Raw genomic sequence first — 13,414 nt, 5'->3', positions numbered from 1 at the left:
ATAAGATAGTAGTTTACAAAAAAGGAGGAGCAGTAGGCACCCTTAGGCGGACTTAAAAAGGCCACTAGCCGAGCAACATCCGACGAGGGTCTTCAATGTATTCCTTGACCTGAAGGAATCGTAATCAGCGGAATGTGTCAAGCAACCAAGAAAATCAACGAACCTTGACAAGGAAAGTGACTGCCTCCCGTCCATCCAAAAGTCGATGATCATAGGTCAGGGCAAGGTACATCATCTGGAAACGTTAGCGCCTAACATCAAGTTGGGGCATTAAGGCAATGCATACTGGACGAATTTCCACTTTACCGTTCACGACTGCTGGCCGGTCCTTGATTGCATGGAGTCCAAGAACAGCTTTAAAAAGTCAGAATTCGGTCCGAAATGAACGAGGGAGAGCACAGACCAGTCTGGGGCAAGTTGATGATCGGAGTGCCCATCAAAGAGCCGAAAACACCACCCTAAAACAATGTCAACGATTTTATCACTTCATGAATCATGCTGCTTACGTTGCTAATGGTGAAAGTGCCACCAGCCATATCCTCGATTGTCAACTTGTTGTCCCGCGCCTAAAAACATATCAGTCGCACAAGATGCAAGCCTGTCGCAGATGCCACTGACCTTCTTGCCAAGGTCTGCTATGGCCTTTTCAATTCCGACGAGGTCCATGGTTTCAGCGTTACGGACGACAGGTGTCACAAGGCCCTTCTCAGTAGCAACGGCCACGCTGATGTCAACGTAGTCGCGGTAAACAATGGTGTCACCACCATTGGGGCCTTCGATCGATGCGTTAACGGCGGGGACGTCTTTCATAGCTAGGACACAGGCACGAGAAAAAGCGCTCATGAAGCCAAGCTTGACACCGGTTTTCTTCAGCACATCATCTTTGTAGAGTTTCCGAAATTCCATGAGGGATGACATGTCAACTTCGTTGAAGGTAGTGAGCGAGGCAGCGGTGTTCTGGGACTGCTTCAGGCGCTCGGCTATTCTCAGCCTCATTCTATTCATTTTCACCTATTATCCCCAAGTAACAGAAGAGCCGCGAGTTAGCGAGTGTCAGAGATACAACACAGACATTGAAGGGAACTGTAAACGCACCCTGCGTTCCTCACGACCTTCGAAACTCGGTTTAACGCCAGAAGGAGTCTCTGACTTAGGAGCAGGGGGCTGAGGCTTGGAAGTAGGAGGCTGTTCAGGCGGAGGCGATGGAGCTTTGGGGGCCTCTGACGGCTGTGGCTTGTTGGATTCAGCAGGAGGCCGCTTCTCGACATCTGCGGGCTCCTTTGGCTTCTCAGTAGCTGTCTCCTCTTTTGGGCCAGGAGCGCCACCTAATTCGAGTTTGATCAAGTCCTGGCCAACCGTCACAGTGTCTTCTTCGTTCACGAGGAGCTCCTTAATAGTCCCAGACTCAGGCGCATTGACCGACACGTCGATCTGCAACTTGTTGGCAAAACTTTCATGCAATGTGGACGGTATGTGACATTCGCTGCAACCCTACCTTGTCGGTCTCAATTGTAGCGATCTCTTCGTCCCGCTCAACGTAATCGCCCACCTCTGCCGAACGGTGAGTTAAAGATTAGGAAACGAGTCAAGAGACCTACGCTTCGAGAATTGCTTCAATGTACCCTCGGTGATCGATTCTGCCATCTGAGGGACCTTCACTATGGTATCAGCTGCAGCGAGATCAGCGAAGAACATCATTAGAAACTAAAGCAAATTGCGATACCGTAAGTTCTGATCTGATAGCCGCCGAGGCGGGCGAGACTGCTCCGGGGTACATTGGCTCTATGGAATGTCGACGGTCAGCCAGAGCAGCTAAATCAGCGTGAACTCCGATGTCCTTACCCCGAGGACGGAGCATGCAGCAAAACCGCGCCAGACTTATGCCTTCTAAGCGCCAAAGAGGAGATACTCCTGCGAGCACCAATGCAAGGCAAGCGGGAGCATTGAGCAGTTCGAGGAATAGACCTCAGGTGTAGCTCTGAGAGACGGTGAAATGGTAACCTAGACGCCATATTTCACCCGATTTGATTGGGTAGGTAATCAGAAGTTAAGGAGCAGGAGAATCTGGTACGATTGTCTGATACGAGTAGAGGAGGAAACGTATGGCCCAGAATAACCTACTGAAGACCGGTTCAATGCGTCTTCACTCGACGTTGCAGTACGAAGGTCCAGGATAATAGAGTGACGGAACTTTAAGTTAGCGTAGTGACCAGGGACGAAAGCTCAACCCCGGGCCGAAAGAACCGGAATTTCCCTCAGCAAGACGTTCCATGCGACCGGTAGATGACGGAGTATTATTGTTACGCTTGTTCGGCTTTCCGTAAAGACCAACACGGCAGATTCGGCGCACCTATCAAATTCACTAGGTACACATCTCAAGAGAAACTGCCTGTAGTACGTGGACAGGATTGCGAACAATCACTAGAAATTTACAAATTTACTCTTCAGCTAGCGTTCTCTCTCTGCAGTCGTTGTGTCAGGTCTCAGGGTCTCCTTCCCCTACGATATTGACAGAGAGTAATCATGTCTGCTAACGCCGTTGCGTAAGTTGGTCTCAGAAGGAAGAATAGGCTGCTTTGCTAATCTCAACTTCGCCTTTCAGGTCACTCTACCGCCGGAGTCTCAAGCTTGCCCTTGACTGGGCAGTTCACAGACACGTATGGAGAGGACAAGCTGTGTATATTCGGTCCCTGTTTGAGGCAAATAAGGACGTCCGTGATCCTCGTCAACAAAGAGTAAACCCCCTCTGGCCCCAGCAACCGTCTGGCCGTTGCACAACGCCGAGTCATTAGCTTATACGAACGAATTGGGCAGGTGCTACTCCGCGAAACTGAGAAATTACTGGAAACTTGGAAACACCCGGATCCGTACCGCGCACCTACTGCCCCCGGTGGTAAGTCCGATAAGTTAGAAAAAGGCTGCATCATGCCCAATTGACTGATAATGTCATCCAGGCAGTAAATACGAGAGAAACCTTCCTGCTCGGCAGTTACCTTGTATGTTACACCGTCTGATCTGTCAATTTTGCCTCGATTAACATACGTCTTAGATGCTTCTCAACATGCAGATGCCCACTAAGCTTGGACGGCGTACCAGATCCATGTATTTGCGTCAATTAGACGAGTTTACAATGAGTTCCCTACTCGAAGATAGACATGGCGTTCTAGTAACGTACCTCGAAACTTGTACCCTGGACGTTGCTTTGAACAATTATGTTAAAAGTGCAGAAATGCTTGAGTGGCGTACTGTAAGAACGACCGAAGGTACAGGCCCTCATGTCTACTTAGCGTCAGATCTACTGAGATTCCCGTCGTCTCCGAAAGACAAATTTCATTAAGAAAGCTGTCGGTATCATTCAATGCCCGTAAGCATAATGTACAACCATAAATCAAAGCATGAAAAACAGAGCCATAATAGTGCCCAGTCCAGAACCCCGTTATCACATCATGAGAAACCAAAGCACGCCGATTGAGAAACCCGAACAGGAAAGAAAGAAAAATAGAACAATTAAAGCTCCTGGCTAGGACCCTTTCCACTCTTGGGAGTCTTCTTGGGTAGAAGGTCTGGGAATTGGTTAGAAAATATAGCCAAGACGAAACCCAAGTGCGAAACTTACTTTGGTGAATGTTGGGCAAGACACCACCCTGCGCAATTGTAACGTGGCCAAGCAGCTTGTTCAATTCCTCATCATTGCGAATGGCAAGCTGGAGATGGCGAGGAATGATACGAGTCTTCTTGTTGTCACGGGCAGCGTTGCCAGCCAACTCCAGGATTTCAGCGGCGAGATACTCCAGAACAGCGGCCAAGTAAACCGGAGCACCTATACAAAGGCATTATGGTCAGAACCGCAAGAACAGAAACAATGAGCTAAATCGGGTATAAAAAAAAGTCTTACCAGCACCAACACGTTGAGCGTAGTTACCCTTGCGCAGCAAACGGTGAACACGGCCGACAGGGAACGCAAGTCCAGCCTTCGAAGAGCGCCTAAATTCGAGATGTCAGCATGCTTCGAGGGTTCATGGGAAACAGGGTTGTCTTACGACTGCGCGTTCTTGCTGCCGCTGGCTTTGCCTCCGGATTTGCCTCCAGTCATTTTGTCTGATTAAGAGTTCAAGGTCAAACTGTTGCAGTGGCTTCGGTGGAGTTGATAGTTTTTAAACTGACGGGGTGGACGTGTAGTAGATGGACAGTCGTTGAAGTAAACCAAGAAGCCTGGGTGGTCAGCGCGAGGAAAGCCAGGAGATTTATAATGACGCGCTCAGGGTGACGTTGGCCTGCCCAAACGCCTTTCAGATCACCCTCTCGCTTAGCGGGGCTGACCAATCACCAAAAAGATCATGGTCCAGTGCTCCAATAGCTTGGCCGCATATGTGAGCTACGATCTGTGTGGCCTAGCATAGTGTTGGGGTTCCAAATCAAGTTAAGTGCTGTAATATTTTGGTGTAATTATCATTACATCCGTCTTGGCATGGCTTCACCCTAGTGTTTGTATTACTTGAATGTGTTTACCTTGCTTTAATCATACAGATCATACCAAACCGTGACCGTATTGAAATTCTGTCTCTTTCGCGTACTTCAGATCAACCGGGGTTTCGCAGGCTGGTATAAGTAGCGCGCCTCCCTCGTCACCGCGTCTCCATCATTCTCATCTTCCTTCTCAATCCATCTGCACAACCGTTCGAACGTCAAGTTTTTCTCAGCTCAACCACAATCTATTCTCTCAAGCTCTACTTAGTCGATAGCCTCTTTTGATAATCTTCTACTCACAAAAATGCCTCCCAAAGCTGCCGAGAAGAAGCCTAGCACTGGTGGCAAGGCGCCCGCTGGAAAGGCTCCTGCTGAGAAGAAGGAAGCTGGCAAGAAGACCGCCGCTGCTGCCACTGGCGACAAGAAGAAGCGTGGCAAGACCAGGAAGGAAACCTATTCCTCCTACATCTATAAGGGTAAGTAAATGCTACTGATTATATGTGGTGCGGAAGCTTACTAGGGTGCAGTTCTCAAACAAGTTCATCCCGACACTGGTATTTCGACTCGTGCCATGTCTATCCTGAACTCCTTTGTCAATGGTATTTTCGACACCTCGAAAACATTTGAAACCAAGCGTATTCTAATCCATTACAGATATCTTTGAGCGCGTCGCGACGGAGGCGTCAAAGCTTGCTGCTTATAACAAGAAATCGACCATCTCGTCGAGGGAGATCCAGACTTCGTGAGTAAAGCCCTTATCCATTATATAGATTACACTAATTCTTTTTCTAAGTGTTCGGCTCATTCTCCCTGGTGAGTTGGCGAAGCACGCCGTTTCGGAAGGCACTAAGGCTGTCACGAAGTACTCTTCTTCTGCCAAATAGGCATGTTGCTTCTTGCTTTTGCCTTTTGTTTGTTTCTCGGGATTGTCATTTTTACTGCCTCCTTATCTTCACGGTTTTGAGGCGGTGGGTTACAGGGTGTTTGCGGATCTTTTAATGTGTCATGGGATGGTTTGATATTTTCTTTTCTTTTTTTCCTTTTTGCCCTCTCCTGATGCCCTTTGGGTTGAATGTGTTCATGGTTCATTCGCGACGAGAATGCGGTGTAACATAACTCGGATTTTGGGGCTGGTTGCACGATTTTCCTTCCCCTACAATAAATCGGAATCTCATTTGCTTATGCAACATATTCTTGACAGTCGCCTCGAATTGGTGGGATTGGGCATAAACTGAATAGCGGTTCCACATTGATTGTTTGTTCGAGGTTCTATACTTGACATATCACGGCATTCGCTGTTTTTCAATCATCATCCAAGACCTCTACCTCATCGATCGCCCCTTCACGGCCCTGGAAGACAGCAGTGTCTGATTCGCTGAGTACATGTACAATAGGTTTCCCCTGAACAGATACCCCGCTCTTCCAGTGTGCCCAGTCTTCTCTGTCCTTTATAATGAAGCCGATAAGCATGCTCGGATCCATGTCTCGAACGTGGATTCTCCTGAGGCGTCGAGTATGATAGGTTTCTATCTCTTCATCTGTGTATGGCTCATCGATATTGCGCCGTGGCAACGCTGGGCGGGTCTGATGGGGGTCAAGGTAAAATAGGTGCGAGCCTTGAACACCGACGAAGTAATGCGATGCTGATGGGCGTCCACTGCAGATTCGGTCACCACTGGTCCAGAAATCTTGGATCTTTAAGTGATAACGTACCCAGCTATTCCTACAGATTGGGGGAGTTGCAATGTGGTCTTTACCGCGTCCCAGTACACGGGAGTAATACGATCGATTCCCAGTCGCGTCCCAATTAATATCAGTGTTGGTCTGAATGACCCTCTCTCGTCGTGGGCAGCATCCAGGAATTTATCTTCATGCACATCTGCTGTATCATCAGTCATGTAGACACCAAGATTGAGGCTTCCATGTTGAGACACAAGGGCCCTAATTTCATATGTGAGCTACGCAAATGGCCCAATGTGATTGCGACATACTGTATGCATCTGGCAGTTGCGGAGGGCCCAAACCATTCCCCAGGATGTTTGTTACAGGACTCGGCACCATGCTGGACAAATCGATGTATTGAGAAAGGTGCATCCGGGTGATCTGCAAACTGTAACAATAGCTGAGCCTCCCGATCAGTGTCTATTCCTCGACGCCAACCTGTAGGCACGTTAGCTTACTGCGGCTTGAACACCGGTGAAAGTGTTGCCGTTGGTTGTTACCTCGGCCAAATAACAATATAGATATTGCGTTAGCCAGGAGGCTCTGCCCTGACCTTATCATGCAACCCCATCCCGTGTCGGATGTAAATCCGTGCTGGTCAACGAGCTGACTTCTCAGTCGCACGCTCAGTGTCATTGCGGAGAACGCATCCTGGTTGATAGGCTTCGGTATTGGAGGGAAGTTCGATCTGTAGGTAATCCAGATCCTTGATTCGAAGTCGTGAAGGAACGATTCAGGCCAACCCTGTTCGTCTAATTGGCCCGGCGTTGTAGCCTTTGGGCCCAGCTGGTTTGGTCCTTCTTCGTTTGCCAGTCCCATTAATTTGGGCGTTGCTGTGGATGCATGAGCCCAAAGAGGGACAACGACTTTTCCATCTGGCGTGGCTTACCGGAGCGTCTATTGTCTCTCTCCATACCATCCGTTGTATATTTGGTTCCCAGACACCAGATAGGGTCTCCAGGTTGATCGTTTCTGGGTGCAGGATCCCAGATATACTGTATAATTCGCTTGCAACGTTCCATGTCTACCCCATTCATTTTGAATGGCGTCTTGGGAAGGTCTGTATGTCGGTCTCTGCGGAGTGCTGAGGCGCTCTAGCCAACTAGTTTGCTCTATATTGTTGGTATATGTTTCACGTCAACGTTGGTTTGCTGCCTGTGCACATCAGTATATGAAGGCTCATCCCAGTGGCCTACTGTTGTTGAAGTGGTGTGGCTGTGTAGGGACTATACATACATCTGCGTATGGTCATCCGTTGTTGCTATGATGGTCTATGGGTAGCGGTGGTCCCAGTGATTGTTCTCTTAGAGAGGGGTTCCGTCATACAGCACCAGTCACGAGACTATTGTATATGTGCAGCACACACACATATATATATATATTCTCTCAACTGCCGTAGCGGGTATTGTATGTTACAGTCTAAAACCCACGACCGTCTACTTGACCACGAGGACATGCAATGACAACCGCGTAAAGATAAAAGCCTACGATGGCTACATAGGTAATTACCCATAAAGTTATACAGCATCGAAAGGAACCCAGTGACATACTTCCGTCATAGGGAGGCTCTGCTACCACGGATAAGGATATAATGATAAGCACGTCACGTCACATGCATACACCACATACACCGCCTTCAATGTCAGCGGAAGACAGATTAGGTAAATCTTGACTCCACCAAGTTCCAACTTCTAAGAGAACCCAGCAGACCGAGTTTTTTCCAACATATAAGAACCGTGTGGAATGCATACAGGAAAAGTACAATGCCAGCGTGCTCCTCAGCGTAAAGTAGGCAATCGACATTGAACCGAAGAGGGCATACCCAGAGAATCGATCTCAGAAAGCACTATTGCCGAAGGCAAAAAGGGTGAAGACATGGCTCGCCACAGCAGGGTGAAAGTACGCACGAACAACCAGAAGGTTGTGACAAAAACTTCACACACAGGTACATCATCTCCCATATAACCAACCGACCATAATCAACTGACTTGTTGCAGCGCACAGGCATCCCCAGCTCTCCATGCAGCAAGAAGCACGAAACACCGAGGGGCGCAATATATGGCGGGTGGGTACTAATTTTCGCCATCAGGCGGTGCAGTTTGTGAGTGCAGGCCTACAAGAAAATGACGAGAGAAATAAGGAAAGTCTGGACATGCAACACAAGGGAATAGCAATGACCCCACCTAAACTGCCCCCAGAACAATCCAACGGAGAGTCCATGCGATATCCACACCCTACTATTATTGCACCGGATGGGGAGATTGCCACGGATACTGAGCATATAGACCATATCGCCACCGGAGGGGATAACACCAGCGAGGATGAGATAGTGTTTACTGGACGGCACCATAAAACAAAGTACGCTCGAGGACCATCAGACAGAAACCGGTCTCCGATATCAAGTCCAGCCAGGCAGCACAACGCTAGGAGCCCCGCTCGTCGAAAAGAGCATGAAATCCCCAACTATCGCAGAGGACACGAACCTAGCCCGCAGATTAACGGCTCAACGCAGCCTTGGCTACCGCATCACAGCCACAAAATACCGACACAGTCATGTCCCACAACTGAAAACGCGTCGGGAGACCTACTGCATGCCACAAAATCTACATTGCCGGAGAGAACCGAGCGAATACAACCACATGCCATTGATGAGACTGTTGATTTTATACCCTTCAAGTCCAGACGTCCGTCAATTAGGGGGCAATATTCGAGACTTCTCGAAGATGAAGAAAATGACATATTGGCTGACTACATAGCGAACATTGACGATGACTACGGAGACTACTGTCAGTGGACTGATTTATGTCGCAGTACAAGCACGGAATCCGACAACGGTCAAATAGACAGATCGGCGAATACACTTGTCTCTGCTGAACTGGTCAATGCCAACTATTCCGGCCCGCCAAACAATGGACAGGGAATAATTCCATGCGAACGCGGCCAAATGTTGGCTGAATGTGAAGATGAGAGTGACCCTGATCTGGTTTCCGGAGGTATGCGCAGTCAACTGCATCCAAGTACTTATCCTATGCTGAAGCCACCAGGGTTTACTGCTAAATCGAATGGATTCGCGGTGCTTTGCACAAGTTCGACGGACAAACATAGCTCCACCAGCTCTTCCGAATGCAGTGATACCGAAACGAAGGGAATCGGCAAGCACTCGGAGATTGAGACAGAGAGCAGTTGTCTGTCTCGACCGCACCGTAACCGCAACAAAGCAAAGGGAAATCATTTCGCTTCGGCTACGGCTTTTGCTGATGCGTTGGAATCGGACCCATTTTATGGATTCGATATAATGGACTTCAACAGACCCAGCCTGCGGAACAAAACAAAAGGGAAGCAGCGTGATTTTGATCTGTCATTATCCGATAGCGAGTTGGAACTGCAATTGGAACGGGCGTGGCGAAATGACAGGGAGAAGAAGAGAACAAGGAAACAGAAGAGAGAAGAGCTTCGTGCTGGGGGCCTGCTCAGTCGGAATGCAAATGCGCCTGATCTCAGAGCGAAGTATTCGAGTGGCTTGGATGTCGATGATCTGAGATCGGAAATGCGTAGTTTCTTGCTATCATCGAAAGAAAGGTACGAGTTTTCCTGCAGCCGGTATTGAAAGTTTTAAAACCAGAGTGCTGAAACCCGGACTTTGTTTAGCTTGTCTCTTCCGCCCATGTCTAAACATTACAGGAAGGTTGTGCATGACATGGCAGGTGCACTGTCACTTAAATCACAGTCCCGCGGCAAAGGCTCGTCCAGATTTCCCATGCTGTACAAGACTTCCCGCACCCCGAAGCATACACAGAAAACGATCGCACAGGTGGAAAAAATATTATCGAAATCTCAATTCTCTCCCCGTGGCCCCAAGGCACGGTCCCAGAACAACAAGAAACTGGCGAAGGCTTCACGTGGTCGCCCTACATCGTCTGTCAGCTATATGGAAGGCGACGTCGTTGGAGCATCAGCACCGGAAATTGGAGCGGAAAACAAGGGAAGAGCTATGCTTGAAAGGATGGGATGGAGTTTGGGGACTCCGCTCGGTGCCATAAACAACAAAGGCATTCTGTTACCTGTTGCGCACGTCGTGAAGAATTCCAAGGCTGGCCTAGGGTAGATAGTTTCGAGGGGATCTTACAATCCCTAGGTTGCATCTTCTACGGTTGTCTTTCTAAGGCTAAGAGGTGGACCTGCAATGATGATAGGGGTTCCAACACTCAATAAGCCTGTCGCACTTCCAAACCTCCTTTCATGGGGCGATGAATGGCACGAACCTGGGAAGTGTTCCTGCTAGAATGCCTTGTGATATAACAAGGCAATTATTGTATTTATCACTATGATTACCCGCAAAACCATGATGTTTGAGACATCTACGTCCACATCACTCCTTTCACTACGACACGGATGAGGGAACGGGTGGCTAAAGATCAATAACAGTCACCTAGTTCATAAAAGGGCTTGTTCAAATGCTAGTCTTTGCTACCTTATTGGCGGCTGGGCATGGTCATACTTCCTCAAGTGTGCAAAAAGCTGAGTTTTGGATAGAAATGCAGCGTTGCAAGTGGTGCAAATCAATCCGGGAGAGTGACCCAGAGCCTGCTGAGCCGCCTTTCGAGCGCGTTTCTGTTTGGCTTTGCCTATCTTTTTGATTTCAGTCGATTGACTCTGACCCAAGGCGGAGGCTGAAAATTGTTGAGATAGTAAATCAACAGCATCATCTGCCCTCTCAGAGACATCGTCCGAGCCCGTGGGATTGAGAATGGTTGCGCTCGATTCGTGGCTAGCATGTGTCACAGGAAATATGGTATCAGCTTCCGTGAATTCGCGACCACTTTCCTCTTGCGTGTCATCCATGATGGGTGCAATGTTTTGATCAGCATCAGCATTGCGTCCACATTGGACCTTGCCACTCTCTTCATGACTGGAGGAGGAAGCTGCGGAGTCGTCGTTGCATTGCTCTAGCTGAGCATGGTCGCTGTACGGCGCCATATACTGGTCAAGATTGAGGGACTCGTTTTCTGCTCTCATCTCCCAGCGAAGCTGTTTGACGGCCTTGACGTGTTTCTTGCTACGTTCATGTGCGTTGAATTGATTCAGGCTCTTGAAAGCCTTCCGGCAAATGATGCACTCGAACTGCTCAAGTTCAGATCCCGAACTATCCGGATTCTCTTCCTCAGCCTCTTCTGACTTCGCCCAATCAGGTAGAACATGCTCACGCAGCTTTGCTTGATTTACTGCTCTTGATTTAGCAGCTTGTGCAGCGGCAGTTTGACGGAGGAGCTCCCGGCGCTGCGCTTCGCTTTGGATGCCTCTTTTATAGCGCGGATCCCTCTTTTTAACAAAGGCCACAAGCGATCTGACAGCTTCGTTGAATTCGCGGATACCTTCCTCTCTTAACCGCTTATTTTCTTTCTCCATCAATCTGCGCACGCGACGATCTGGAGCCTCGGAATACCGGTAAATATCTTTCCAGGCGAAAGATTTCTTGGTTGAAAAGCTACTCCAGACGGTATAGAAGGGCCGTACGACGTCTTCAAAAGCATCACTTTGTGACCCGAAAGTCGGATAGGCGACAAACTCCAACTTGTCTGCGCGACATGCCATTTCTTCCTCGAGAGCAAGCCGGGCAAATACCGCTCGAAGGCCGCCGAAGAATCCAGATGGAGAATCCGAGAATTCCATTCGAGGACTGAACTTGGAGAACAGCTTTAAGATGTCACCAGAGGTTGTCATACGGCTATCATAGCAGTATTCGCTACTACTTGGCTGCTCATCGCGACTCAAGAATGCATCTTTGTGAGTATCATACCATGCGCGCTCTTGAGGATCTGAAAGAACTTGATATGCAGTTTGAATTTCTGCAAACAGTTTCGTTGCAGCTTCGACATTGCCATAGTTTTTATCCGGGTGCAGCTCAAGAGCTTTTCTTTTGTATGCTTTCCTTATTCTGGATGAGATTCGAAGAGAATAATGTCAGCGTAACTGGCACATGGCGGGATATAGATTTATAATCTCACTCGTCTGTGGAAGCGTCATGTTGTATCCCCAGGAGTTCATAATAATCTTCTTTCCTCTCTTTGGACAAAGGTTCAGTGGAATATGCATTATCCTGGAAATTTGTGGATTGAGATTGGCCCATAAGGGATTGACAGCCTGACTTAGGTAAATCACGGAAAGAAGTGTATGTAATGACAGTGCAGCTTGAGTTCTGAGTTTCTAGTAGATATTAGTGTGGAGTAGGCAGTACTCTGTACTTATCTTAATTCCTCTGGGGCTGTTTCCTCTGTAGAATGGTATTCTAGTGAGCCTAGAATAGTTTCATAATACTTCATCTTGGTAGTTACTATTACATACAACTTATTAATAGTAGTTCAGGGATCATCATCTTTTGAGCGTTTAAATTCTAATTTAATAGAATATAATATTACTATATGCCACTGAGCCTATTATAATAGTACTACTCACCTATCTAGTGTGAGAGCACCTATAGAATGCTCCCTATTAAACTGTAGATACTGTAGTAAGTATTAATACCTTTATAGTTAAACCAATTATAAGGGTATAAGATGCTTACCCCTAAGCTACAGTGGGGTGCAAAAAGTATTCAGCCACCTGTCCACCCCTACCTTAGTGCCTACTATTCGCTAGACCTAATTAGGAAGGATTTTGTTTCTATTATAACTAATATTTTGTATACTATCTATCTGCCTTTATAACTGCCTTTACCTAGTTATTCTTTGCCTTTACAGCCTATTTTGGTTGTTGATATCCTGTAGAAGTAATGGATATGTACATGTTTTGTGGTTTTCTGCCAGCAGAATAGTTATAGTGGAAGTATATTAAGCATGGTATTATACTAATTAACTAATTAATAATTCTTCTAAGGTACTCTATTATAAGAGATATAAACTAATATAGTACTACTTATATAGTACTGTGATATCAATTCAATCTATGAGAATGTGTAAGGGATATTTAGTAGGTGTTATTAATATATATATAACTATGTAGGCTTTTACATTCCTTTATAGCCTAGGTAGAAGTATAAAAAGGGGCTAGAATCCTTTAATAGTAAGAGGATATATATAGGATGGCTGCTAGCCTACCCCCTACCCTTATATAATTTAAAGTCTCTACACCCCTTATAATAAATAAATATTCCATCCAGGAGTATATCTAGATTAAGTAATTATATAATACTTAATTCTAAGAAGGTTTAAATATTTTATTAATAATA

At 47.2% G+C, this 13,414-nt stretch overlaps 7 protein-coding genes across 7 annotated transcripts; 3 read left to right on the top strand and 4 right to left on the bottom strand.

Annotated features, from left to right (window-relative positions):
- Positions 1-25: 25 nt before the first annotated feature.
- Positions 26-2,079, bottom strand: P174DRAFT_505612 (putative dihydrolipoamide succinyltransferase). Its single transcript, XM_024831271.1, has 11 exons — positions 1,843-2,079; positions 1,724-1,782; positions 1,599-1,670; positions 1,496-1,551; positions 1,096-1,431; positions 619-1,011; positions 507-566; positions 404-458; positions 287-354; positions 164-235; positions 26-109 (listed from the first exon to the last, which is right to left on the bottom strand). Exons 1-11 carry the CDS (start codon positions 2,010-2,012, stop codon positions 65-67), a joined length of 1,386 nt encoding a protein of 461 aa, XP_024680155.1. The 5' UTR covers positions 2,013-2,079; the 3' UTR covers positions 26-64.
- Positions 2,080-2,381: 302 nt separating this feature from the next.
- P174DRAFT_443524 (NADH dehydrogenase [ubiquinone] 1 beta subcomplex subunit 9) lies at positions 2,382-3,342 on the top strand. The gene is made up of 5 exons (XM_024827854.1): positions 2,382-2,543; positions 2,603-2,735; positions 2,815-2,893; positions 2,955-2,996; positions 3,050-3,342. The coding sequence occupies exons 1-5, from the start codon at positions 2,524-2,526 to the stop codon at positions 3,076-3,078; spliced, it is 303 nt and encodes a 100-aa protein (XP_024680154.1). The 5' UTR covers positions 2,382-2,523; the 3' UTR covers positions 3,079-3,342.
- Positions 3,037-4,193, bottom strand: P174DRAFT_240866 (histone H2A). The gene is made up of 4 exons (XM_024821434.1): positions 4,165-4,193; positions 4,041-4,098; positions 3,902-3,984; positions 3,037-3,820 (listed from the first exon to the last, which is right to left on the bottom strand). Exons 2-4 carry the CDS (start codon positions 4,091-4,093, stop codon positions 3,216-3,218), a joined length of 741 nt encoding a protein of 246 aa, XP_024680153.1. The 5' UTR covers positions 4,094-4,098; positions 4,165-4,193; the 3' UTR covers positions 3,037-3,215.
- A 578-nt stretch (positions 4,194-4,771) lies between these two features.
- Positions 4,772-5,351, top strand: P174DRAFT_422716 (histone H2B family protein; the record flags this gene model as incomplete). The annotated part of the gene is made up of 4 exons (XM_024825072.1): positions 4,772-4,943; positions 4,995-5,066; positions 5,122-5,209; positions 5,261-5,351. 4 exons carry the CDS (start codon positions 4,772-4,774, stop codon positions 5,349-5,351), a joined length of 423 nt encoding a protein of 140 aa, XP_024680152.1.
- Positions 5,352-5,769: 418 nt separating this feature from the next.
- P174DRAFT_374133 (cysteine protease ATG4) lies at positions 5,770-7,226 on the bottom strand (the record flags this gene model as incomplete). Its single annotated transcript, XM_024822560.1, has 5 exons — positions 5,770-6,124; positions 6,181-6,408; positions 6,459-6,627; positions 6,690-6,989; positions 7,079-7,226. 5 exons carry the CDS (start codon positions 7,224-7,226, stop codon positions 5,770-5,772), a joined length of 1,200 nt encoding a protein of 399 aa, XP_024680151.1.
- A 983-nt stretch (positions 7,227-8,209) lies between these two features.
- P174DRAFT_462095 (putative R3H and G-patch domain protein) lies at positions 8,210-10,294 on the top strand (the record flags this gene model as incomplete). Its single annotated transcript, XM_024830092.1, has 2 exons — positions 8,210-9,768; positions 9,871-10,294. The coding sequence occupies 2 exons, from the start codon at positions 8,210-8,212 to the stop codon at positions 10,292-10,294; spliced, it is 1,983 nt and encodes a 660-aa protein (XP_024680150.1).
- Positions 10,295-10,525: 231 nt separating this feature from the next.
- Positions 10,526-12,479, bottom strand: P174DRAFT_443518 (putative C2H2 finger domain protein). The gene is made up of 2 exons (XM_024827853.1): positions 12,195-12,479; positions 10,526-12,124 (listed from the first exon to the last, which is right to left on the bottom strand). Exons 1-2 carry the CDS (start codon positions 12,314-12,316, stop codon positions 10,657-10,659), a joined length of 1,590 nt encoding a protein of 529 aa, XP_024680149.1. The 5' UTR covers positions 12,317-12,479; the 3' UTR covers positions 10,526-10,656.
- Positions 12,480-13,414: the final 935 nt, after the last annotated feature.

The sequence above is a fragment of the Aspergillus novofumigatus genome (genome assembly GCF_002847465.1).
Source record: "Aspergillus novofumigatus IBT 16806 chromosome Unknown P174scaffold_6, whole genome shotgun sequence".
NCBI lineage: Eukaryota > Fungi > Ascomycota > Eurotiomycetes > Eurotiales > Aspergillaceae > Aspergillus > Aspergillus novofumigatus.
The sequence above is the reverse complement of the archived record's forward strand: the minus strand, read 5'-3'. Positions and strand labels throughout refer to the sequence as shown.

Excerpts from the sequence above, each read along its gene's own strand:
- P174DRAFT_443518 (XM_024827853.1), bottom strand. The coding sequence starts at position 12,316 with ATGGGCCAATCTCAATCCACAAATTTCCAGGATAATGCATATTCCACT. Across the intron at positions 12,125-12,194 it reads CATGACGCTTCCACAGACGA|AATAAGGAAAGCATACAAAA; the intron begins GTGAGATTATAA and ends AATCTCATCCAG.
- P174DRAFT_505612 (XM_024831271.1), bottom strand. The coding sequence starts at position 2,012 with ATGGCGTCTAGGTTACCATTTCACCGTCTCTCAGAGCTACACCTGAGG. Across the intron at positions 1,432-1,495 it reads CTACAATTGAGACCGACAAG|ATCGACGTGTCGGTCAATGC; the intron begins GTAGGGTTGCAG and ends AACAAGTTGCAG. Across the intron at positions 355-403 it reads CATCAACTTGCCCCAGACTG|CTGTTCTTGGACTCCATGCA; the intron begins GTCTGTGCTCTC and ends GACTTTTTAAAG.
- P174DRAFT_240866 (XM_024821434.1), bottom strand. The coding sequence starts at position 4,093 with ATGACTGGAGGCAAATCCGGAGGCAAAGCCAGCGGCAGCAAGAACGCG. Across the intron at positions 3,985-4,040 it reads GGCAGCAAGAACGCGCAGTC|GCGCTCTTCGAAGGCTGGAC; the intron begins GTAAGACAACCC and ends TCTCGAATTTAG. Across the intron at positions 3,821-3,901 it reads TAACTACGCTCAACGTGTTG|GTGCTCCGGTTTACTTGGCC; the intron begins GTGCTGGTAAGA and ends GCCTTTGTATAG.
- P174DRAFT_443524 (XM_024827854.1), top strand. The coding sequence starts at position 2,524 with ATGTCTGCTAACGCCGTTGC. Across the intron at positions 2,736-2,814 it reads GTGATCCTCGTCAACAAAGA|GTGCTACTCCGCGAAACTGA; the intron begins GTAAACCCCCTC and ends CGAATTGGGCAG. Across the intron at positions 2,997-3,049 it reads TCCTGCTCGGCAGTTACCTT|ATGCTTCTCAACATGCAGAT; the intron begins GTATGTTACACC and ends CATACGTCTTAG.